Source organism: Macaca fascicularis, chromosome 1, assembly GCF_037993035.2.
Source record: "Macaca fascicularis isolate 582-1 chromosome 1, T2T-MFA8v1.1".
In the NCBI taxonomy this organism is placed as follows: Eukaryota; Metazoa; Chordata; class Mammalia; order Primates; family Cercopithecidae; genus Macaca; species Macaca fascicularis.
Window position 1 is genome coordinate 199,369,574 of NC_088375.1, and position 25,536 is coordinate 199,395,109.

Sequence of the window (25,536 nt, forward strand, 5' to 3'; positions counted from 1 at the left end):
GACATGGGATTGAATGAGACCAATCTAAGGAGACAGTATAGATAGAGAGGGACCTGAGGAAAGCCAACATTTAGAGGTCAAATAGAGAAGTAGTCAGCTAAGAAGACAGAATTGGGACCAGTGAGGTCACAGGAAACCAGCAGTTAGGAGCCACAGAGGAAACAGAGTTGCAGAAAAGAGCAAGTGGTCAGCCGTATCCACTGACTGCTGCTGTTAAATCCAGAAAAAAAGGCCTTGAGATTTGACGTTGTGATGACCATGCTGAGTGGACGTCAGCAGACTGGTCGGGAAAACAGATTGAAGAGGAAATTAGAGGTGAAGAAATGGAGGTAGAGGTGTAGCAATCTTTCAAGAACTTTAACTGCAAAGGAAATAGAGAAATGGAGAAAGGATTTATGTTTTGTAAGGTAAGAGATCCTAGAACATTTGTACTCTGGGGGGTGATCCAGTAATGATCCCGTAGAGAGGGAGACACTGACGATACAGGACACAAAAGATGATTGAAGAGTGAAATCCTCAAAACGAGAGTTGGATGAGCTTTGGCCTGACAGACACACACAGTCACCAGCATTCCCACTGACACATACACATCAGCACCAACGGGCATGGTAACAAATCTGTACCCCCAATAGCCAAACCGACAGATGCACCCACCAGCCCACCAAGTCCCAGGAATACACATACAGTATTCACTTGACACACACACACATACAGACACGGCAACTAACAGCCACACTGACATGTCAGACCAACATCTGTACCTCCTCTCACACAGAGGGGCCCCCAGTCCCCTCCATCCCCTTAGGGGTCCCTTCCCACCCTACCCTCTGCCCAATTCCCAGGCCCTTCCTCTCCCCAGTGACATTGCCCTCTTTGGAGGCAAATCCAGGCCTGGGCTAAAGAAGGACAGGGAGGGCTTCATATCCAATGAAAGGTTTTATTAAGAGAATGAGAGATGGGGAGATGGGGAGGTACATCAACTGCAGGGGCAAAAGAACCACAAATACAAGATCCCAGCGACAACCACAGGGCACCTGACACACCTTTCTTCCCTCCCAACCCACCCACAGCCCTTTGTGAGCAAAAACACCCTCTCCCTTCTGGTCCAGCTGGCCATATCAGTGCATGGCCAGAAAACAGTGAAATGAATCCCCAACTCACTGGGATAAGTAAGTTGCACTGGACATTTTTAAATTTCAAATTTAATTACAACATACATAAATAAATAGGACAGACAGCAACAGGACTGTGATGAGCAGCCTGGATTCAAGTTCTGCAATTTGTGCTTTATCTTCTTTGTTCCTTGAGGACCCCTCCTGCCCACTTCTTTCCAAGAGTAGGAGGGGTACAAAGAGTCCACTGGGGCCTCCTCCTTCCAGCACCCCTTTTCTGGGGGTAGGAGACTCTGGAATGAGGGGCACCAACTCCTCAGTAGCACCTCTGATTTATCAATTTCCCTTCTGCCACCAGTGAAAAACACAAAGGCTTTGGCCTCTAGAAGCACCCACGGCCACCCAGGCACCCTAATGGAAAGGGCTCTGCCCCATGAGCCAGACCTTTTCATGTCAATTTTCTGTTCAAACCCTTCTCAACCATCAAAGGTCAGAAAATTGCACACATGAGACAAATACCTGGGCCCTTAACTTAGCAACACACCACCACAGAGAGGCCACCCTCCCTTACTCCAAGCCAGATCCCCGACTCTGGGATCTCTGGATGAATGTTCTCTTTCTGGCCTGACTCTAATCCCACCTTTCAGTCCTTTCAGGCCCACCCCCAGGAGCTAAGTGCCTGTTTCAGGGCCTGGGAGCCCCTTAGGGATGGGGTGGGAGAAGCAGTTACTTCCGATGCTTGGCATCTTTCTCCGAAGCCTTGGTTTCACCGTGCCCACTGCCCACACTGCTTAGAAACATCTTGTCCAGCCCCTTGAGTGACTCCAACAAGTAGTTCTGGAAGGCAGTGAGGGCAGCACAGATGGCAGGCCCACCGAAGCCATGGGTGATGAGGCTAAAGTGTGTCAAGCAGCTCTGCACTCCGGGCTCCAGGATGAGTGCCGGGCGGCTGTTGCCCAGCGGTGAGCGGTCCTGAGCCATCAAGTCTGCAAACTCCTTGCAGATCTGCCTGGTAGGAGAAGGAGGGCCAGAGGTTGGAGGACAAAAGTCTGAGCCCAGAGAAGGACCTACTACATGCTAGGCATTTTACAGACATTAGCCACACTATTGCTGACTCTCCCAACAGTCTGCAAAATGATGAACATACTGTTTTTCACAGAAAAGGTAACTAAGGTTCAGAGAAGTCATGTGACTAGCCCAGTATCACACAGCTAATAAACAACACACGTCGATTACCCTATAATCTTTCTTTTTTGGATGTCCGGCCCACATTCAAAGTGCAGCTCAGCTACTTACTACCTTATATAGGAAACTTTCCTTGATTCCCTCTCCCACCCCAAACACCCAATGCTTCACAGAACTTTGTCTTTGAAGCTCTTAGGAAACAATCCAGAATCTGCCGGAAATAATAACTAGCAGTGAATATAATTGAAGCCTGGATGCTGTGCCAAGCACACTGTCTGCATCATCTTACTTAATCTTCACAAACAAGTCTATACTATTATTATCCCCATCATATGGACAAGAAAACTGGTTTCAGACAGGTTGGATGACCTGTCAAGGTGACCAAGCTGGGATCTGAACCTAGCTCTAGTTTGCAGCCATTCATTATTCATTCCTTTGTGCATCCTGTGTATGGCTCAGGCAAGAGGATCACTCATCATTCATCTTCGTGTCACCATGAAAGCCAGCCAGTATCTTACACAGGACTGAGGCCCACGAAGTGCTTGATGAGTGAGCTGATTAGTGAGCACGTGAGCCCCACCCTAGGTATGTTTCTCCAGTGACAGTATGAGCAGCCTCAGAGGTCTCTCCATTTGGCAGTCCCAGGAGTCTGTGCTTCCTCTTCTGCCTTGGGGACTTGAGGAAAGCCTCAAAGGCAGGACGGTGGAGTTGTCAGTTTGAAGGACTGCGTTAGGTGGGAGGACTGGATGTTCCAAGCTGGAAACAGGCAAACCCAAGGATGTGAGGACAGGGTTGCCAGGAGTGGGTGGAGTTTGTGTGGGCCAGACTGTGGGGCCCTCAAAAGAGTCTGAACTTTAGCCTACCAATTGGTAGTTCTCAGATTTCTCTCTCTCTTTTCCTTTTTTTAAATTTTTTTGAGATAAGGTCTTGCTCTGTCACCCAGGCTGGAGTGCAGTGGCACGATCCCAGCTCACTGCAGTCTCAACCTCAGCCTCCCGAGTAGCTGGGACTACAGGTGCGCACAATCACTCCTGGCTAATATTTTTAGTGCAGATGGGGTTTTGCCAAGTTGCCCAGGCTGGCCTTGAACTCCTGGGCTCAAGCAATCTGATCACCTCAGCTTCCCAAAGTGCTGGGATTACAGGCATAAGTCACTGCACCCAGCCTCTCTCTCTTTCTTTCTTTCTCTATCCCCCTCCTCTCTCTGTCTTTTCTTGCAGTGGGACTGCCAAAGTGTGAATGCTTACGTTCCCCAGAATTCATATGTTGAAATACTACCCCCCTAGGTGATAGTATTAGGAGGTGAGGCCTTTAGGAGGTGATTAGGTCATGGAGGTGGAGCCATCATGAATGGGATTAATGCCCTTATTATAAAAGAAGTCAGAGAGAAACCCATTCTCCCTTCTACAATGTGAGGCCACACAGCAAGGTGCTGTCTATGAGCCAGAAAGCAGGCCCTCACCCAACACGGAATCTGCCTTGACCTTGAATTTCCCAGCCTCCAGGACTACGAAAAATAAATTTCTCTTGCTGGCCGGACGCGGTGGCTCACACCTGTAATCCAAGCACTCAGGGAGCCTGAGGCGGTGGATCACCTGAGGTCAGGAGTTCAAGACCAGTCTGGCCAACATGGTGAAACCTCTACTAAAAATACAAAAATTAACCAGATGTGGCGGTAGGCACCTGTGATCCCAGCTACTCAGGAGGCTCAGGCAGGAGAATTGCTTGAACCCAGGAGCCGGAAGTTGCAGTGGGCTGAGATTGCACCACTGCGCTCCAGCCTGGGCAACAGAACAAGATTCTGTCTCAATAAATAAATAAATAAATAAAAATTTCTGTTGTTTATAAGCACCCAGTTTATGGTATTTTGTTATAGCTGTCCAAATAGACTAAGATAAGAACTCTTTTGGAAGAACTAAATCTTTTGCCTTTTTTTTTTTGAGACTGTCTCACTATGTCATGCAGGCTAGAGTGCATTGATGCAATCATGGCTTACTGCAGTCTCGACGTCCCAGACTCAGGTGATCCTCTCATCTCAGCCTCCCAAGTAGCTGGGACTACAGGAGTGCACCACCACACCTAGCCAATTGTTGTATTTTTAGTAGAGACCAGGTTTCACCATGTTGCCCAGGCTAGTCTCCAATTCCTGGGCTCAAGCAATCCGCCAGCCTCAGCCTCTCAAAGTGCTGGGATTACAGATGTGAGCCACCTTGCCTGGCCTGAAAAACTAAATCTTACCGCCAGGCACGGTGGTTCACGCCTGTAATTCCAGAACTTTGGGAGGCCAAGGCGGGTGGATCACCTGAGGCCAGGAGTTCCAGACCAGCCTGGCCAACATGGTGAAACCCCGTCTCTACTTAAAATACAAAAAATTAGCTGGTCCTGGTGGCAGGGGCCTATGATCCCAGCTACTGAGGAGGCTAAGGCAGGAGAATTGCTTGAACCCGGGAGGCGGAGGTTGCAGTGAGCTGAGATCGCACCATTGCACTCCAGTCTGGGAAACAAGAGTGAAACTCCATCTCAAAAAACAAAAACAGGCCAGGTGCGGTGGCTCGAGCCTGTAATCCCAGCACTTTCGGAGGCCAAGACGGGCGGATCACGAGGTCAGGAGATCGAGACCATCCTGGCTAACACGGTGAAACCCCGTCTCTACTAAAAAATACAAAAAACTAGCCGGGTGAGGTGGCGGGTGCCTGTAGTCCCAGCTACTCGGGAGGCTGAGGCAGGAGAATGGCCTAAACCCGGGAGGCGGAGCTTGCAGTGAGCCAAGATCCGGCCACTGCACTCCAGCCTGGGTGACAGAGCGAGACTCCGTCTCAAAACAAAAACAAAAACAAAAACAAAACTAAATCTTAATGGAATGCTAGTTTGTTAAACAGGCCCTGAGGTGCCCTCGCAGACCTAGTTTGAAAATCAATGCAGCGGGAACCGTTGAAGATGCTTGTGCGGGGGAGCAGATACACGTGCAGGGAGGTTGGGACCAGGGAGACGCTAGGGTGAAGGTCTGGGAGTGAGATGAAGACCTGAGTAGAGGAGGCAGCATGTGAACGGTGGTGAGGGAGGCACAAAGGGACTTGCAGAGCAGTCAGGCGTGACTTGGTGGCCTGATGGACATCACTGGAGCAGAGGGTTGATGGGCAAGGCTAGAAGAGGGAGCCTCACACCTGCGATGGGGACTGGGGCTGGTGGTGTCCTGGGAGTGTATGTGGGTGTAGGACCCATGTGTGAGTCTGTGTGAGCCAGTATGTGACACCACTGTTCTTGATGCATGGAACCCAGATATGTTCACATGTAGTGTCCATGTGTGCTCCAGGAGCTTGTGAGGAGTGTTCATGTATGCCTGAGTATGATAACCATGATGCACAAATATTACCCATATGTGGCGCCCAAGTGTGCCCATGTGGCATGCACACATGTGCCCAGGATAGCCCAAGCAGGGAGCCTAGGTGCCCATGTGTGGTGCCACATGGGCCGCACATGCGTGTGTGTGCTCAGTGCTCATGTAAACAGCGGCGCGCAGGTACATGTGTGTGCTCACTGCTCACGTACACAGCGGCACGCAGGTGCGTGTGTGTGCTCACTGCTCACGTACACAGCGGCACGCAGGTGCGTGTGTGTGCTCAGCGCTCGTGTGCACAGCGGCGCGCAGGTGCGTGTGTGTGCTCACTGCTCACGTACACAGCGGCACGCAGGTGCGTGTGTGTGCTCACTGCTCGTGTACACAGCGGCGCGCAGGTGCGTGTGTGTGCTCAGCGCTCGTGTGCACAGCGGCGCGCAGGTACGTGTGTGTGCTCACTGCTCGTGTGCACAGCGGCGCGCAGGTGCGTGTGTGTGCTCACTGCTCGTGTGCACAGCGGCGCGCAGGTGCGTGTGTGTGCTCAGCGCTCGTGTGCACAGCGGCGCGCAGGTGCGTGTGTGTGCTCACTGCTCGTGTGCACAGCGGCGCGCAGGTGCGTGTGTGTGCTCACTGCTCGTGTGCACAGCGGCGCGCAGGTGCGTGTGTGTGCTCACTGCTCGTGTGCACAGCGGCGCGCAGGTGCGTGTGTGTGCTCACTGCTCGTGTGCACAGCGGCGCGCAGGTGCGTGTGTGTGCTCACTGCTCGTGTGCACAGCGGCGCGCAGGTGCGTGTGTGTGCTCACTGCTCGTGTGCACAGTGGCGTGCAGGTATGTGTGTGTGCTCAGTGCTCGTGTGCACAGTGGCACGCATGTATGTGTGTGCTCACTGCTGATGTACACAGTGGCATGCACATACTTGTGTGTGCCCACTGCCCGTGTACACAGTGGTGTCCATTGTGCCCATACATGTCTGTCTGTGCATGGCAGCCACGTGTGCCTGTGCGTGGTGCCCTCACTCACTTGGCGGCCAGCAGCATGCTCTTGCGGCTGTGCAGCTCCCCCGGGTCAGCATGCTGTCGGCACAGGTACTCGGCGGCTGCCTTAGCTGGGAACTCCGTCTCACAGACGTAACCGAAGTCTCGGGCCAGGTGCACGGCCTCTCCTGGGGGGAGGGGAGCTGTCACTACTGCCAGGTGTACCTCTGCGCCTGGAACACAGCTTTGAACCTCTGACCCCTTGGCCAGGAGGATCCTGCTCCATCCTGCCTCTGTAGATGCCCCCTCTGACTTTCCTTCCCAGCCCGGCTCCAGCCCCGATTCCATTGCCCTCCCTTGGGGCCATTAGGGTTGGGCTCTGAGCTCAGAGATGGGAGCTGGGCCCACCATGTATTCCAGAGGCACCAACCTCCAGGGGAGGGGGCTGTGACCCCCTTCATCACTTTACCACATCCAAACACTGGCTACTCCCCACTGACACACTCACACCCACACATCCACACCCACGCACACATACACGCACACTGCAAGGTCTCCATTGCACATGCATGCACACATGTACAAAGACTACACAAAGAAATCACAAACAAGCCTTCCACATGACAGAGAGCATGCACACAGATACTGCAACACTTACACGGATACACTCACCACTCAACACACCCTCCTGCATTAGAGACAGTCACACCAGACAACTCACTTGCCCTCACAGCCACTCCCATGCCCACCTTCAGGCCTCACTCACCTTCCACTAGCGAAGTCAGCAGCGTCACGTTGGCAGCCTTGCGACGGCCAGCTGGCAGGTTGAGTCCAATCTTCTCTAACCGTTCCCGCAAACACCGGCCCCCATTTTTGGACTTGGCCCTTGACATGCACAGAGAGAGACAGACGTACAACTGTGAAGACAAGAGAAACGCGTGGAGGCCAAGTCACCGCCAAAGGGCCTTGTTGCCTCCACCAGCCCCTGTTGAGGTTTGGGTCTGGTCCTGGGGATGCTCTGGGGTCTCTTTCAGCAAGGGCGCAACCTCTTCCTAATCTCCCATGGTTTTGCAGCCAAGACAGAGGTGGGGGGCCAGCACCCAGCTCCAGGAGCCCTTCAGTTCACTCTAGTCCTCTCAACAGCAGGGGCAGCCAGGGTGGGGCATCCTGGGATCTTTAGCACACCAGATGGCCACACACAGCTACCCGGGGATACACAGACCTATATGTAGAGACGCGCAGTGACATACAGAAAGAGAGACACATGGGGAGACACAGGTACAGCCACCTGGGGACTCACACACACACACACACGTGAAAGAAGAGAGACACGTAGAACCAGTAGAGACAGACATATGCAGAGACACAGACTCAGACACCTAGGGACACAGAGACACAGGATCACACCAAGTCAGGGTCCCAGGAACACAGGTACAGACACTCAGGGACTCACAGAGATCCGCCAAGATGCTACGAGTAAGGAGATATCCCCTATGGCTGCACAAATGCCACTCCCACACACCAGATGGCCAAACATCCATGTGACTAGCTCCAGATGCACAGGCAATCATACACACACACACACACACACACAGCAGGACACACTCTAGGCCACACATCCCACTAGAAGAAACACAGGATACTCACACTCATGGAAACACGCTCCTGGCCATCCGCTACTATAGACACATGCACACACACACACACGTCCACACCATCCTCAGACTCATCCAAGATCACGGCCCTGAAGCAGAAATACCCTTCCCAGGCACAAGGACATGCACAGAGAGAAAGAGACACAGGTCTAGGAAGACGAACCATGGACTACCATGCCCCACACCCCAAAACACACAGGGCCTATGCTGCTGCGCAGAATGGGCCTTGGGTCCTGGGGTTCACTTCCTGGAAGGGGGTTGAGGATGGCCCTCTCTCTTCCCCAGACCCAGTCTCGTCCTGACCAGTGTGGATGAGTTCTCCATCCCTTCTCTGTGCCCAGGCTTCTTTCTCTGCCCACTTCCCCACCCCAGACCCACAGACACGTGGCGGCCACCAAGGACCTGGGCCGGCCCCCATAGCATGCACAATCCAGAGTCCCCAGGGCCTCCCCTCCCAGGGAGACTGAGGCAGGGGGGCTAGGTGAGACTGGCCTCCTCTCTGATGCCCTGAGAAGGCCTGAAGAGGCCAGGGATCCAGCCAGGTGGGGAATCGAGGGCTGGCCTTCCTACCTGCGGAGGACACCCCCCAGGAGGGAGGCGTTGAGGCACTCAGGAGGTGAGAGTCGCCGCTGCACCTCCCCCACCGTCACTTTGTACTTGGACGTTGAGCTGAGCAGTGAAAGCCGGCCGGGCACAGAGCAGAAGACCTCACCAGGATTCGTGATGCCGCCCACCAGGCTGTCTTTGGCCAAGGAGAGGGCTGAGAGGCTGCTAGCTTTGGAGGGGATGGGCACTGTGGAGAAGAGCAGGGAGAGGGAAACACTGAGCCAGCGACCATCGCACACAGCCCCACTCGAGGGAGGGTCTGGTATCCTTGCTTTATGAAGGGAGAAACGGAGGCACGGTGAGATGAAAGTGACTCGTCCAAGTTCCCTCAACTGATGGATGTGAACTCGGAGACTGAGCTCCGAGCTGTCTGGTTCTTAAATCTGTGTCCCCCTCACTGAACCAAGCTGGTCCTATCTTAAACTCAAACAGCTCCAGCAGAATCTTGGTGTTTTAGCAGATGCCATCAGAGAGGGACTTGGATGTAAGGATATGAGTGTGAGCTGGAGGCAGGACCCCTGGGGCCCTGCAGCAGGGCCAAGCCAGGGCTGGGCAATCACAGGGAGTCCCCAGATTCCCTCTTCCCACCCGTGATTCCCACGTCTTTCCTCCCCACCCTCCCACCCCACCCCTGCATCAATGAGGGGCCTGGAGACTGTGGGCTCCACATCCCTGGGCCGGGGAGGTTATTGCGCTATTAATGCCTTCAGCCCTGGCCCTCTCTTCCTGCCAAGTCACTCTGCGAATGCTAAAGGAGACCAGGAGATAGGCCCTATACCCCCTCCCCAAACATTCCCTAATTATCTGCTAATTGTCTGAAGACCAGAGAAGGGAATTTGAGAAGTTAATTTTTTTCTTTTTTTTTCTTTTTTTTTTGAGATGGAGTCTAGCTGTCACCAGGCTGGAGTGCAGTGGTGTAATCTCAGCTTGCTGCTGCAACCTCCGCCTCCCAGGTTCAAGCAATTCTTCTGCCTCAGCCTCCTGAGTAGCTGGGACTATAGGTGCTCATCACCATGCCTGGCTAATTTCTGTATTTTTAGTAGTGATGGGGTTTCACCATATTGGCCAGGCTGGTCTCAAACTCCTGACCTCGTGATCCACCTACCTTGGCCTCCCAAAGTGCTGGGATTACAGGCATGAGCCACCACACCTGGCCAGAAGTTGATTTTCTAAAATTCACTTAGACATTATTGGCTATAAGAGAAAGGAAGTTCTTCCTGCAGTCTAACCTCCATCCTCTTGCTTAGCCTCGGGGGAAGGGAGAATATTGAAGCACTTGCTTCTTTAGCGGAATCTTTTGGCCCTCTCTTCCTTTAAGGAGGTGAGAGCCTTGGTAGACAAGGCCTCATGTGTGCATCAGGCTCGAGTGTGGAATCTGGGACTAACAGCTACTGAGCACTCACTGCTGTGAGGTCCCATAGATAAACCCACTCAGTCCTTGGAACAACCCACAAGGGGCTACCCTTATCACTATTCCCATTTTACAGATGAGGGGACTGATGTTCAGAGAGGTGAAGTAATATGCCTGAGATCACACAGCTGGTAGACGGAGAACCAGTAGCAAACCCAAGACTGCAGTCTCAAAGGCGGTGCTCTTAGCCTTCCAGCCTCTTGGCAATATTGGCTGAGCACTTGCATGCCAAGAATGGTGCCAGGCCTGAGGAATACAAAAGTAGGAAAGGCTAGCTTGATCCCAAGCCTGGCAGAACGTCTCGTCTCTCCCTCTCTGGATAAACCTCCCCACCCCAACCCAGCAGCCCAGCCAGAAACCTCTGTAATACCCTCTGCAACCCTCTCCCCCACCACATCATCCCATCCATCACCACATCCCGTCCATCACTACATCCCATACATCACTAGATCCTACAGCTTTCTTTTTTTTTTCTCCCACCCCTGCCCATCCTGTGACTTTCATTTCTTTATATGCCTTGGATGTGGCCACTCCTCTGCATGCTCACAGACACAGGTTCACTTCCCACGTGAATTTCTCCACAGACCTTGCTCTGGTCTCCCTGCTCCAGTCCAGAGGGATCTTTCCGTCTGGATGCATCATTCTGCAGCTGAAAACTCATCCTAAAACTCATTAGAGCCCGGTCAGTTCCCTGAGACTCAAATCCCAGCTCCAGAGCTGGACAAAATGTCACCTGTCAATGAGGGCCACGTGCTGAAAGTTCAAAGACATTAAAGTGGGACAGCAAGTAAGGAGCAGAAATGAACCCTGAACTCTCAGCACTGACTCCAAAGTTTACAGCTTTAACCATCATGTTACAATGGCCTCCTTCACCCTGCCTTGTGTTCTGGCTCTGCCTGCCCCTCTTGCTGAGTCCCCATTTGTCTGTTGGGCTCTAGACCCAAGCGACCAAGGGAAATATAATGTGAGCCACATGTATACATTTACATTTCCTAGTGTGCACCTTTTTTTTTTTTTTTTTTTGAGACAGGGTCTTGCTCTGTTGCCCAGGCTGGAGTACAGTGGTACAATCACAGTTCACTGCAACCACCACCTCCCAGACTCAAGCGATCCTCCCACCTTAACCTTCCAAGTTGCTGGGACTACAGGTGCGTGCCACCATGCCTGGGTAATTTTTGTGGGTTTCATAGAGATGGGGTTTCACCATGTCGCCCAGATTGGTCTTGAACTCCTAGACTCAAGCTATCCGCCCGCCTGCCTTGGCCTCCCAAAGTGCTGGAATTAAAGGGGTGAGCCACCAGGACTGGCCCACATTTTTAAACAGTAAAAAGAAACATGTGAGGTTAATTTTAATCAATATAATAGTAAATAATATGTAACATTTTAGTATATTTTGTTTATCCCAGTACATAAAAAATAGAATCATTTCAACATGTAATCAATATTTTTAAAATTATTAGTGAGATATTTTACATTGCTTGAAATTAGTTTTCAAAATTCAATGGACATTTTATGCTTAAGCATATCTAAATTCAGACTAGTCACATTTTGGGTGCTCAAGAGCTACACGTAGCTAGTGGCCACCTTGGTGGACAGCACAGCTCCAGGCTTCAAGGGAGGAGGGGCTCAACAGGTAACATAGTAAGTGGGCTGTGGGGGAGGTTGGCAGGCTGGAGGGGCACCTTATGCGAAGTCCTGCCAAGTAGGACACAGAGCTCCTGGTTTGTTTGTGGTTTTGTTTTGTTTTGCTGGTTTTTGAAACTAGGATTCTGGATTTTTATGTGAACTCTCTGGATTTTTAAGCATTGGCAATGATTCAAAGATTTAAAAACCCAGCACAGGCCAATGGAACGAGTGTAAAGTGCCTCCTGGGATGTGGTGACTCCCAGGCTGTGAGCTCTTTGAGCCCCACAGTGCTCCTTTGGTTCTCAGGGGTCCTTCTCCACTCTACTGAGTTTAGGCATCATCCCCTGTGCAGAGCTTCCCTCTCCTGCCCCCCAGCTCCCTCTCACCCCCATCCCTGGCCTTACCGCACTGAATCTTCCTGGTCTGTTTCCACGGCTGTCTTCCCTACCAAGAATGAGTGTGTCGAGGGCAGGGTCTTGGCACAGGTGGCCATGAGTGAATGTGAAATAAACTAATGATGCAAGGGCCCTGGGAACCCAAACTGAACTATACTGCATGTATTAAAAAATTATACCTCGAGCTTGACTTTAAACAAATAAAACTACAAATTGGGCCAGGCACAGTGGCTCACACCTGTAATCCCAGCACTTTGGGAGGCTGAGGTTTGCTTGAGCCCAGGAGTTCGAGACCAGCCTGGGTAATACAGTAAGACCTTGTCTCTACAAAAAATACAAAAATTAGCCAGGCATGGTTGCACACACCTGCAGTCCCAACTACTGTGGAGGCTGAGATAGGAGGATTGCTTGAGCCCAAGAGGCAGAGGTTGCAGTGAGCTGACCACACCAGCCTGGGTGACACAGTGAAACCCTGTCTCAAAAACAAAAACAAAACCAAAAACTTACAAATTGATAAATTAAAAATAAAAAGAAGGGCAAAGTAACTGTCTTCCCTCCCATCACCCCTCACCAGAAGTAGGGGTCGGAGAAACAGGATGAGCAGCCTTCTCCATCCGACTTCTATTAAAACCTAGGGCCTTGGCTGGCTGAGCATGGTAACTCACACCTGTAATCCCAACACTTTGGGAAACTGAGGCAGGAGGCTCACTTGAGCCCAGAAGTTCGAGACAAGCCTGGGCAACATAATGAGACCTCATCTCTACAAAAAAATTATTTTTTAAGTTAGCCAGGAAGGGTGGCATGTGCCCATAGTCCCAGCTGCTCGGGAGGCTGAGGCCACAGAATGATTGGGCGCGGTTTGAGGCAGCAGTGAGCTATGATTGCGCCACTGCACTCCAGTCTGGATGACAGAGCGAAACTCCATCTCAAAAAAATAAAAATAAAAAAGGGTGAATATACAAAAACTGTATGCCCTTGTGATAAATACAGCAATGAGGATGAGCTGGAGTGTGGAGGGATGTGGTAGCCTGCATATGGATATTTGCAAGTGCTTTCTCCTGTTGATGCCAGATTTATGCAAACATAGGTGCTGCTAGATATAAGGGCAGACATGACATTGCTCATGTGTTTGTGTATATGAGTGACAGACCTTGCTGCTTCCCCTACCTGTCCCTTTTTTTCTCAGAGCCTCTTCCCTTTTAAGTGGCAAGAGGAATGGAATCCACGGTTAGGGAAGCAGATGGGTCAGGGAAGGGGCAGTGATGGAGGCAGGAATTAAACTAGCACAGAAGGCAAAGCGGAGACACTAAAGTTTGTCTCCGACACGCACAGGACAGGATTCCCTGTGGTGACTCCTGAAGCTGAAGTGATCTAATGGTGTCCTGCTGGTCACAGATGCAGAAGCCATTAACACACACACAGACACACACACACATTCCTGCAGACACAAGAGCTCCCAGTTATTCAACCTGTCAGACAAGGCACTCTGTCCACAGGTGGTAGATATGGTCTGACTTCAGAACCTAGGGAAGTGTGCAACAGACTCTCCCAGAAGGCTTGTTAAAATTGCAAGTTTTTTCTAGAAAAAACATAGGAGGCCAGGCGTCGTGGCTCACACCTATAATCCCAGCACTTTGGGAGGCAAGGCGGGCAGATCATTTGAGGTCAGGAGTTTGAGACCAGTCTGGCTAACATGGCAAAACCCCATCTCTACTAAAAATACAAAAAACAACAACAACAACAACAGAAAACTTAGGAGAAAAATCTTCGCGACCTCAGGTTGGGCAAAGAGTTCCTAGATACAACACCAAAAGCAAGGCCCATAAAAGAAAATGATGGGGCCCGGCGCGGTGGCTCACGCCTCTAATCCCAGCACTTTGGGAGGCCGACCAAGGAGGGCGGATCACGAGGTCATGAGATCGAGACAATCCTGGTTAACATGGTGATACCCCATCTTTACTAAAATTACAAAAATTAGCTGGGCATGGTGGTGGGTGCCTGTAGTCCCAGCTACTCCGGAGGCTGAGGCAGGAGAATCGCTTGAACCTGGGAGGCGGAGGTTGCAATGAGCCGAGATCACGCCACTGCCCTCCACCTGGGCGACAGAGCGAGACTCCGTCTCAAAAAAACAAAAACGAAAACAAAAACAAACAAACAAAAAAGAAAATGATAGGCCGGGCATGGTGTCTGACTCCTGGAATCCCAGCACTTTGGGAGGCCGAGGCAGGCAATCACCTGAGGTCGGGAGTTTTGAACAGCTTGGCTAACATGGTGAAACCCTGTTTCTACTAAAAATACAAAAATTAGCCTAGCATGGTGGTGCTCACATGTAATCCCAGCTACTCTGGAGGCTGAGGCAGGAGAATCCCTTGAACCCAGGAGGTGGAGGTTGCAGTGAGCCAAGACAGCGCCACTGCACTCCAGCCTGGGCGACAGAGCGAGAGTGGGAAAGAAAGAGAGAAAGAGAGAAAGAGGAAGGAAGGAAGGAAGGAAGGAAGGAAGGAAGGAAGGAAGGAAGGAAGGAAGGAAGGAAGGAAGGAAGGAAAATGATGATAAATTGGACTTCATCAAAGTCTAAAACTTTTGCACCTCAAAAGATAGTATTAAGAAAATAGCATGGTGTGGTAGCATGAAGATGTAGTCCCAGTTACTTGACAGGCTCAGGCAGGGGGACCACTTGCATTCAGGAGTTCGAGGTTGCAGTGTGCTATGATCTTGCCTGTAAATAGCCACCAAACTCCAGCTTGGACAACATAGTGAGACCTATCTCTAAAAAAATGTTTAATTAAAAAAAAAAAAAAGAGGCTATGAGCAGTTGCTCACACCTGTAACCCCAGCACTTAGAGAGGCCAAGGCAGGAAGATCACTTGAGCCAGGACTTCGAGACCAGCCTGGGCAACGTAGCGGGACCCTGTTTCTATGAAAAAATAATAATAATAATAATTTTTTAAAATGTAAAACAAAATTAAAAATTTAAAAATAGAGAAGAAAAAGATAAGCCACAAACTGAAAGAAAATATTTTCAAATCATCTATCTGATAAAGGACTGTATTCAGAATATATTATATAAAGAACTCTTATAACTCAACAATAAGATAGCAACCTAAATAGAAAATGGTCCAAATATGTAAATAGACATTTCACTAAAAATGAGAGATGAATGGTTAATAAGTACATGAAAAAGTTCTTAACATTATTAGTCATTAGGAAAATGCAAATTAAAACTATACTGAGATACTACTTGATGGTTATAATAAAAAAGACAGGGGCCAGGCACAGTGGTTCATGCCTGTAATCCCAGCACTTTGGGAGGCCGAGGTGGATGGATCATGAGGTCAGGAGTTCGAGACCAGCCAGCCTGGCCAACATGGTGAAACCCCGTCTCTACTAAAAATACAAAAATTAGCCGGATGTGGTGGTGCGTGCCTGTAATCCTAGCTGCTGGGGAGACTGAGGCAGGAGAATCACTTGAACCCATGAGGCAGAAGTTGCAGTGAGCCAAGATTGTGCCACTGCACTCCAGCCTGGGTGACAGAGCGACACTCGGTCTCAAAACAATAAATAAAAAAGGCCAGGCGCGGTGGTTCATGCCTGTAATCCCAGCATTTTGGGAGGCCAAGGTGGGTGGGTCACCTGAGGTCAGGAGTTCAGGACCAGCCTGACCAACATGGAGAAACCCCCTCTCTACTAAAAATACAAAATTAGCCGGGCGTGGTGAAGCATGCCTGTAATCCCAGCTACTCGGGAGGCTGAGGCAGGAGAATCACTTGAACTCAGGAGGCAGAGGTTGCGGTGAGCTGAGAACGCATCATTGCACTCCAGCCTGGGCAGTGAAACTCCGTCTCCAAAAAAAAAAAAAAAAAAAAAGACAATTCTGAGTGTAGGATGTGGAAAAGTGGAACCCTCACACATTGCTGGTGAGAATGCAAAATAATACAGCCACTTTAGAAAACAGCTTGACAGTTTCTTAAAAATTAAACCTAAACCGACCATATAATCCAGCAATTCCACTCCTAGGAATTTACTCAAAAGCACTAAAAATATATGTCTACACTAAGGCATGTATGTGAATGTTCACAGCAACATTATTCAAGACAGCTAAAAAGTGGAAACAGCCCAAGTACCTGTCAACTGACCAACGGATAAACAAAATATGTTACACCCATACAATGGCATACTACGCAGCAAGAAAAAGAAACAAGCTGCTGATAATAGTTTGTTTCTTTTTATTGCTGCTTCTTTTACTTAGTATAATGTTTGGGGCGAGCCTCAAAAACATTATGCTAAGCAAAAGGAGCTTGATGCAAAAGTCTGCATATTTATATATTATATTTATAGAACATGTCCAGAATATGCAAATTTACGGACAGAAAGCAGATCAGTAGTGGCCTAAGGCTTGGGGTGAGAATGGGGATTAGCTACAAATGGGAACTTCTGGGAATGACAGAAATGCCTCAAAATGAATTGTGGTAATGGTTACACAACTCTACATTTACTAAAAATCATCAAATTAAATTCTTACAATGTGTAAATTTTAGGTATGTAAATTTTACCTCAATAAATCAGTTAAAAAATGCAAGCTCCAGGGCCATACTTCCAGGGTTCTCATGCAATCAATGTGGGGTGGTGCCCAAGAAATTTGCATTTTTAACAAGGATCTCCTGGGGGTCCTGATGCATGTGGTTGCTTACACTACACTTAGGGTACCACTGGTCCAAAGCTTGAAGGGGTTGGAGCAAGAGGAAGGTAGATGGGAGGGGAAGTGACCTGCTCCCCAGCCTACACTGGGGCATGACATGTGCAAATGTCCTCCCTAGAGTTTCCTCATCTCCCCTGCTGGGACCTGCTGACTACGTTTCCTTCTCATCAACTGCCGGAGGGTTTCTTTCTTTTTTTTTAAGACGGAGTTTTGCTCTTGTCGCACAGGCTGGAGTGCAATGGCGCGATCTTGGCTCACTGCAACCTCCGCCTCCTGGGTTCAAGCGATTTTCCTGTCTCAACCTCCTGAGTAGCTGGGACTACAGGTGTGTGTGCACCACCAATGCCCAGCTAATTTTTGTATTTTTAGTAGAGACGGGATTTCACCATGTTGGTCAGGCTGGTCTCAAACTCCTGACCTCAGGTGATCCACCTGCCTCGGCCTCCCAAAGTGCTGGGATTACAGGCATAAGCCACTGGGCCCGGCCCAGGGTTTCTTTTAAATATAATTTCTATCCTTCACTCCCGTGCTCCAAGATTGTCCATAGCTCCCACCGTTTTCAGGTAAAGTCCAAACTCTATCTGCACATTTTTAAAGTTGCTTTCTGGGGCAGACAGTAGCCTGGGAGGCAAGTGAGAAAGGGTTGTGGAAGTGCAAGTTCAGATTCTGTAAATTTTTGATATTTTGTTTATCATGGATTTTTACACTATTTTCATTTAAAAAGCCAAGCGTGGTGGCTCATGCCTATAATCCCAGCACTTTGGGAGGCTGAAGTGAGCAGGTCACTTGAGGTCAGGAGTTCGAGACCAACCTGGCCAATATGGTGAAACCCCACCTCTACTAAAAATAAAAAAATTAGCTGGGCGTGGTGGCGGGTACCTGTAATCCCAGCTATTTGGGAGGCTGAGGTACAAGAATCTGGGAGGCAGAGGTTGCAGTGAGCTGAGATCGTGGTGCTCCACCCCAACCTGGGCGAGAAAGTAAAACTGTGTCTCAAAAAAAATAAATAAATAAATATTTTTTTGAGACAGAGTTTCGCTCTTGTTGTCCAGGCTGGAGTGCAATGGCATGATCTTGGCTCACTGCAACCTCCACCCCTTGGGTTCAAGTGATTCTCCTGCCTCAGCCTCCGGAGTAACTGGGATTACAGGTGCCTGCCACCCTACCCAGCTAATTTTTGTATTTTCAGTACAGACGGGGTTTCACCATATCGGCCAGGCTGGTCTTGAATCCCAGACCTCAGGTAATCCACCCACCTCAGCCTCCCAAAGTGCTGGGATTACAGCAGGGTGTGAGCCACCATGCTGCCCAGCCTTTTTTTTTTTTTTTTTTTTTTTTTTGAGATAGTCTCACTCTGTTGCCCAGGCTGGAGTGCAAAGGCATGATCTCGGCTCACTGCAACCTCTGCCTCCTGGGTCAAGCAATTCTCCTGCCTCAGCCTCCGGAGTAGCTGGGATTACAGGTGCCTGCCACCCTACCCAGCTAATTTTTGTATTTTTAGTAGAGACGGGGTTTCACCATGTTGGCTAGGCTGGTCTCGAACTCTTGACCTCAAGTGATCCAGCCTCCGAAAGTACTGGGATTACAGGTATGAGCCACGGTGCCTGGCCTATTTATCTTGATTACTGAGTTTTTTGGCACCCTCTCAAATTCTGTCCCAGAGGTCAGTATCTCACTCATCTCACCCATATCCTGGCTGCTTAGAGATTCTCTGGGAGGTGGAGACCCTCCCCAGCTTCCTCCTCCTTCTCCAGGGCCAAAGACAGCAGGGAAGAGGGCTACTGTTTACATCAGCTCCTGTCCTAGAGATCCCCTGAGATTGGACAGCTGAGCCTGAGGAGCGGGATTCCTCACCCTCAAGTAGGTAACCACCCACTCTCCTGCAGAGGGAATGAGGGATCCATCTCAGTTCTCATCCTTGACCACTCCCCTCCAGCTCTGATTGTATAGCCTGAAACCCACACACGGTTTGTAACTTTTTTTTTTTTTTTGGAGACAGAATCTCGCTCTGTGGCCAGGCTGGAGTGCAGTGACGCGATCTTGGCTCACCGCAATCTCCGCCTCCCGGGTTCAAGCGATTCTCCTGGCTCAGCCTCCCGAGTAGCTGGGACCATAGGCGTGCACCACCTTGCCCGGCTAATTTGTTTGTAACCTTTTTAACCTGTCTGGCTTTTCCACAGGGAGGGCATTTGCACATGCAGTGTCCTGTGTGATGAAAGTAGCCCTTTTTACACACCCCCTCTTTCAGTGCACTCAGACTTCAAAACCCATTGCTCGTTCATTCAACAAACATCCACTAAGCACCTCCTGAGCCCGGTTCAACTGTCTCTCATCTAGGTGCTCACCTAACCTCGGGCACTCACCGCGCCTCCTCTGAGCTCTTTCCGCGGCCCGTACAGCCCCTGCTCACTGCCCTTCTCGGCTGGAAAATATTCTTGTTAAGTTCCGTCTCCCCACCAGTCCTGCTTGCTTTCTGTGTCTCTGGGATAAGTTGCAAAACTGGAGGTGACAAATGTGGGCAGGAAATGGAGGGCTCCCTTATTTGCCTAGGGTCAGCCTCAGTCCCGCCATCTCCTGCCCAATATCGCGGGTGCAACTGGCGGGCGACCCGGAAGTGTGTGGTAAGAAGCCGGGGCTTCGCCTGGCCGCCCCTCCCGGACACTCGCCTGCAGTCAGCGAAGCTTTTGCAGCCCAAGTCTGGGCCCTGCGTGCTCCTGGCGGCACTGGCCGAGTCGAAGCCCGAGAACCCCCACTGCGGGGATGTGAAGGCCGCTTCTGGGGTGGGGCTGAGGCTGCAGCTGCCTCCCTTTAGCACCAAGTACCCCAACCTTCAGCGACACAGCCGCCCCTCCCGCCCAGGCTGAGGGCACTGCAGGGATCCGACGCTTCTGGTGGCCAAAGAGCGACTTTCTCTGATTCCAGGGCCCTGGCGGGGCAGGCTCCAGTACCGCACTCGGCGGACGCCGAAGGTCTGTGGGACAGGACAGGGGTTCCGCGTGCTGTCGGAAGGGCAGAGGACGAAGGAGGGCGCTAATTCACTCCCCACGGGGCTGGCGGCGACTCCGAGTCCCGCAGTGACCGAGGAGGGCCAAGGTGAAAACTGCCGGGGGCGCCGAGGGCGGGTGTGGGGAGGGGCGGCTCCAGGGAGCAAGGAGCCCACGGGCCTCGCCGCCTGCCCTAGGTCGCCCGCCCACGCTTCCCCCTGGGTCACGACCTCCGGATCCAGCTGTGCCCGGTTGATGCCCCTTCCCCTTTGCTGCAGCGCCGCGGGCTGTAACTCGACGTCTAGGCTGAGGCGTCCAGGGCGCAGTCTCCGCTCAGGTCGCCGGCGCTCCACTCGCTCCACTCTGCCCCACTCCCGCTGGCGCTGGGGTCCCGCTGGCGCTGGGGTCCCGCTGGCGCTGGGGTCCCGCTGGCGCTGGGGTCCCGCTGGCGCTGGGGTCCCGCGGTTGGGCACGCTAGTCGGCGCGGCCCCGCCCGGCCCCGCTCCAGGGAGCCAGCGCGCCGCACCCGGGATGTTCGGACTCTCCTTGTGTTCTTTGCACTGCTTTGGAGGATTTCGGCTCACCCCCAGGATGTAGTAGTCTTGTTTGAGAGAAACTGGCCCTGGGAAGGCCTCACATCCAGTCTCCTGTCTCGGCTTTGGACCGGGTTCCGGGTTAAAGTGCTCAGAGCACCAGCTGATCCTTCTACCCTTGCGCAGGGCGGAGATCCCCAAGCACCTTTCTAAAATGCAGGGTCTTAGCCTTTCTCAGGGAGTCAGTGAACCTAGACTCCTAGTCTCTTGAGCCCAAGCGTGCGTAGGGAACTGGGGACCACCACCATGCTCATATTTCTGGTGGCCAGGAAGTCCAGGCAGGCTTTTGCCCACTGCAGACGGATCTCTTTCTTCAGGGGTCAAGAAAGGCGCTGTCCAGTAAGCCAACCAGGCCCCACCAGCAGAGGCGCGCTGCAGCCCGCTTCCTAGTGTCTTTCCCAAGCCCCCAGTTCCAAGAGACACAGGACACAGCCCCAATTCCACCCCCCCCAACTTCCTGCCCTGTTGCCTCATCTTCCCCCCTACACACTCCAGGCCATCCAGCCAACCCCCAGCTCCTGGTAACTCAGCCCCAGCTCCTGGAAGTCCAGCCCCAGCCCTGCCACCACCACTTCCACCCTGGCCTCCCCTGAGAACAAGTGGAGGGCAAATAGAGCCCAGGCTTGAATTCACTCGTTTGAAAAACAACTCGAGCCAAATCCTTTGGGAGCAGTGCCTGCCTGGAGCACCGCAGGCTCATGTGCATCTCTGAATTCTTTCCCGCACCTGCCCCAAAGGTAAGGAGGCTGCTGCCCAATGCCTGGGTCCCTCTGAGTCTCTGCTCCTTTCTGGCTGTCCCTCTCTTTTTGTCTGTCTCTCACCTTCCCCTGGCATGGCCAGAACTTGGTCCTCAGGCCAGAAAAGGTCCCTGGATTTTACTAATGCCAGGAGTCACACAAATACTCCTGTATATACACAGAGAGGGCCCTCGCATGCTTGGAAATCCTCAGATTACCAAAGAACAAAGTGCAGGACACAACAGAGATACTGCACACATTGAGATCCCCACATGCAGAGAAATGCAACCAGCACACAGAGACACACCTCACAAACACATTCACAGAAACAGACACACACTCCAAGAAATACTAGGACACCCATGAAGGGAACATTTCGGACACGCAGGGGACCCTGAACTCACATAGACACAGACACCCAGGAGCAGGTAGGCCCTGACTCAGGTGCATACACCCTAACACACAGTATTCACACACCAGCTCCCCTAAGTCTAAATGCTGCAAGAGACTCCCACAGAAAGAAAATTCCCCCAGAGGCCTCCAAGGCCCTGCCGGGAAGGAAGGGGAAGGAAAGGGAAGAAAGTGCCTGCCAGGCTCCGAAATGCTAAGGCTCTGTAAAGTGAAAATCATTTCCCCAGCTCCGTGGGAACAGCACTTCCATTCCCACCTTTTAGGGAAACAGGGAAGTGGTTTAACTTGTTCCGCAAATCAACTCCAGATCCACAAGAGTGCCCTCCTCCTTGGCGGGGAGAGGCCAGGCTCCCAGTGCTGCAGCCCAGTGAAGGCTGACCCGCTCAGGCCCACCCCAGGCCGCAGGGTGCTGGGCAAACTCACCAAGCCCGCACCTCTGCCTAACCGCTGGCTGGGCCAGGAAGACTGCCTGGTGGACACCCAGCCTGGCGACACATAGGAGGCATGGCCGGTGAAGAAAATGGATCTATGCACCCAGGGCCTGCACCATCTTGCCCGGCTCTGCCCTGACAGATACACACCATTCCTTACCTTTCTTGATCACGGACTGGTCTAGAAGGCTCATTCCCAGCTCATCCGTCGCCTGCAAATAGCAGAGGGTGGCGGTGAGGGCGCATAGGCCTCGCGCCCTAGGCGCCCATGGTTTCCCAAGCCCCTGCCACCCCAGGCCCCTGTCTTCTCCCTGCAATGCGCACCACCTTCGCTTGGGGCGGCGACAGGCAGGCCCAGGAATCGCCATGTCCAGGCACGGAGCTGGAGCCCTGGGCATCTCACCGTGCAATGCAAAAAGGAAATTTTGAACCTTAGACTGGTAACTACTATGTCTCTCTTCGCCCCAGGTGCAGGCTGCCCCATGGATGCCATACGTGGCTCAACGGCCCAGCGGGGAGAAAAGAAGTGATTCGGTCCCTGCTGAGGGTTGCTGCCACCCAGGCACTGCTGGCGGACTCAGTGCCAGACAGCCTTGATGGCCAGGCAATGTCTAACGCAGGAGGTGGGACGCATCCTCGGAGTCACCAGTGAGATGTGGCGAGCTGGGAGAAAAGTCGGGTTCCTGCATTTGTCACCTTCTGCCTCCAGCCATGGTAGTAAACCACCGCGGCCAGTCCCAACCAATCCCGGAACCCTCAGGTCTCACCTGCAGGTCCTCCAGACCGGGGGCCGCCGCCAGCCCCGGAAGGCCGAGCGGCGCGTCTGCCAGGCCGTGCGCGCCGTCAACCAGGCTGTGCAGGAGCCGGGGCACAGCGGCGGCGTAGTCACGGCGCGGGTCAAGGCCCAGGGCGCGGGCGGGCGGTGCCAGCAAGCCGGGTGGCTCCTCGTGGGCGCGGGCGGCTGCGCGGGGCGCTGTCCAAGCGGCCTGAGGAGGCTGCGGCTGCGCCAGGGGCGCCAGGCCGCCATACGGGTCCCCTGCCAGGTGGGGAAAGGCTGCGGCTGCGTCGGGCGCCTGACCGTAGGGCAGCGGTGGCTGCGGGTAGGGCGGCGGGAAGTAGGGCGGCTGGAAGTCGGCGGCAGCTGCGGCGGCTGGCGTGTGGCAGAGCGGGGGCGCCGGCCCGTAGGCCGCCTGGGGCAGAGACGACAGGCGGGCCCCGCCGGCCGCTGCGCCCAGCGCGTCGGGGCGCTCCTGAGGAAGGAGAGGTGTGCGTTAGGTGATCCACTGGCAGCTGAAAGGACCCCAGCCCGCAAGGCTCCTCCTCAGCTCGGGAGGGTCCAGCCGCCGTCCCTCCCGCTTCCTAGGGCCGGAGGTTTATTTCCCAGCCACCCGCGAGCGCAGGAGCCTCAGGCTGGGGACAGCGGTCACTTGCGCATAGCGTTCTCAGCTGACGGAGTCCCTACGGCCCCCTCCCTCTGAGATTTCGTTGGCGCGGGGCAGGAGGGTTGGAAAGTCCAGCACTCAGGCGCCCCGATCCCCCGGCCGAGTATGTCCCGGGCCCGAGACTACTCACCATGGCAGAGTAGGTGTGCACCAGCATGGGGTGGTGAGTGCGGGGCGCGAGGCGTGGCGGTAGCCGAGCCCTAGCCCGACGGCGAGCGCTGCGGGTAGAGGCGCGGGGAGCCCGCACAGCCGGCGGGGGTCACGGTGCGGTAGCCGGGTGCGACCCAGCCGGGATCCTAGTGTGCGTGGGGTCCTCAGCGGTGGCCGTTCCGGTGCGGGTCCATGGAGGCAGGACGGACGGGCACTGATCGCACTTGGAAAAGTCGGTCAACGGGTGCCCAGCGCCCGCCCTTCCTCCTCTGAGCGTAGCCTGCTCCATGCACTCCAGTTATAGTGGCGGGGGCGCGCCGGGCCTCCGGGGGCGCGCATTAAAGGGACAAGCTATGGCAGTTCTCTCCCTTTACCCCAGTGGCCGCCAAAGGGGAGGCAATGGCTTTGGCGGGATTGGGTAGGGTGAGTGGGGGGCGTGAATTCAGCCCACGTTGATCTGAGCCACCTTCTGGGCTCGCAGCTCGCAGCTGCAGTGAAACAGAAAGATTCGAGGCTGGGACGCAAGGGCCCTACATTTGTTCGGCTCTATCGCATCCTTACCTTTAAGCAAAGCACTATTCTTCGCTGACCTCAGCTTCCTCGGTAAAATAGGTATCAATCCTTTCTCTAAGCACCTCAAGAGACTTTGGATGAGGTGGGCAATCGGGAACGTGGAATAAGTTTGTGAGCTGCAGACTCAAGCCTATCTGCTCATGCGCACAGGTGTGCCTGTGTGTGTTTGTGTGTAGGGGGTCTACCATCACAGTCTCTCCTGAATGGTTCTGGATCAAAATCCCCCGAAGGCGCCCACTTCACTCAGGCTTCCTGGGCTGAAAAATTCCAAGGCCAAACCAGGCTCTGAGGGAGTTGGAGACACAAGCTGGCCAGACAGAGAGAGACTTACTTGGGATGGATTTGGGTATGAGCTCCACCTGACCAGGGGCCAAGATATTTCTGAAGCCCCAGGCGACCTGGGCTGATTGAGTGTGGGCATGAGATACCCAGAGACTGTTGAGTGACTGTGTGTAACTGACTAGCATGGATGCCGTGTGATTGTTACGCTAACATGCACAGGCTACATGTTTGTGTGTTACCATGGCAGGCACTCCCTGGCTGTCAAGCAAGTTCCAGTCTTTATAGTCACTCACTCTTTCTTTCTCCCCAAACCCAACCCTCCCCTCCTGAGAAGCAGAGACAGGGATTAAAGATGGACAAATGAGAGGCATGCTAAGGAGAACGGGAATTAAGAAGCAGAAGGAAGATGTTTCTGAAAGCAAGAAGACGTGCAGACCAGGGCGAAGTAGAAATCATCACAGCAGACTTAGTACAGAATGTGCCAGCCTCTGCGCAAAGTGCTTCACGAATATTGGGTTATTTAACACTCACAGCAGCTCTAGGAAAGAGATACCCATATCATCCCCATTTTCAGGGGAGGGGTGAGGCATGGAGAGGTTAAATGGCTTGCCCAAGGTCAAGCAGCTAAGTGGCAGAGCTGGGGTAACCTGGCCTTGGCCCCTCTCTGCTCAGAATCACTATTCTCTACTGCCTCAGACTCAGGGGCTTGGATTTAGTCCCGACTCTGGCTGACTGTGTGATCCTTGCTACGTCCCGTTTCCTCTGTGATCTCAGTTTCTGCAACTTTGACAACACCAATAAAAAAGCAGGGGAAGGCAGAGAAGACTAGTTTTTTTAAGGTCCTTTTTTGTGAAGTAGTAAATGAGAAGATTAAGGCAAAATTATTGATATAGAAGAAGCGGTGATAGTGACACCATTAACTCGTGGAATGTA

At 52.6% G+C, this 25,536-nt stretch overlaps 1 protein-coding gene across 1 annotated transcript; it reads right to left on the reverse strand.

The window, feature by feature from the left end:
* Positions 1-923: 923 nt before the first annotated feature.
* Positions 924-24,019, reverse strand: TFAP2E (transcription factor AP-2 epsilon). The gene is made up of 7 exons (XM_015438500.4): positions 23,729-24,019; positions 22,924-23,406; positions 22,317-22,368; positions 8,834-9,056; positions 7,375-7,493; positions 6,655-6,796; positions 924-2,121 (listed from the first exon to the last, which is right to left on the reverse strand). The coding sequence occupies exons 1-7, from the start codon at positions 23,753-23,755 to the stop codon at positions 1,839-1,841; spliced, it is 1,329 nt and encodes a 442-aa protein (XP_015293986.2). The 5' UTR covers positions 23,756-24,019; the 3' UTR covers positions 924-1,838.
* Positions 24,020-25,536: the final 1,517 nt, after the last annotated feature.

What these genes read in the sequence shown, in the direction of transcription:
- TFAP2E (XM_015438500.4), bottom strand. Translation starts at nt 23,755, where the DNA reads ATGCTGGTGCACACCTACTCTGCCATG. An exon ending in CCGGTCTGGAGGACCTGCAG is followed by an intron (nt 22,369 to 22,923) that starts GTGAGACCTGAG and finishes TGCTATTTGCAG; the next exon opens with GCGACGGATGAGCTGGGAAT. An exon ending in GCTGACTTCGCTAGTGGAAG is followed by an intron (nt 6,797 to 7,374) that starts GTGAGTGAGGCC and finishes CCCTCCCCCCAG; the next exon opens with GAGAGGCCGTGCACCTGGCC.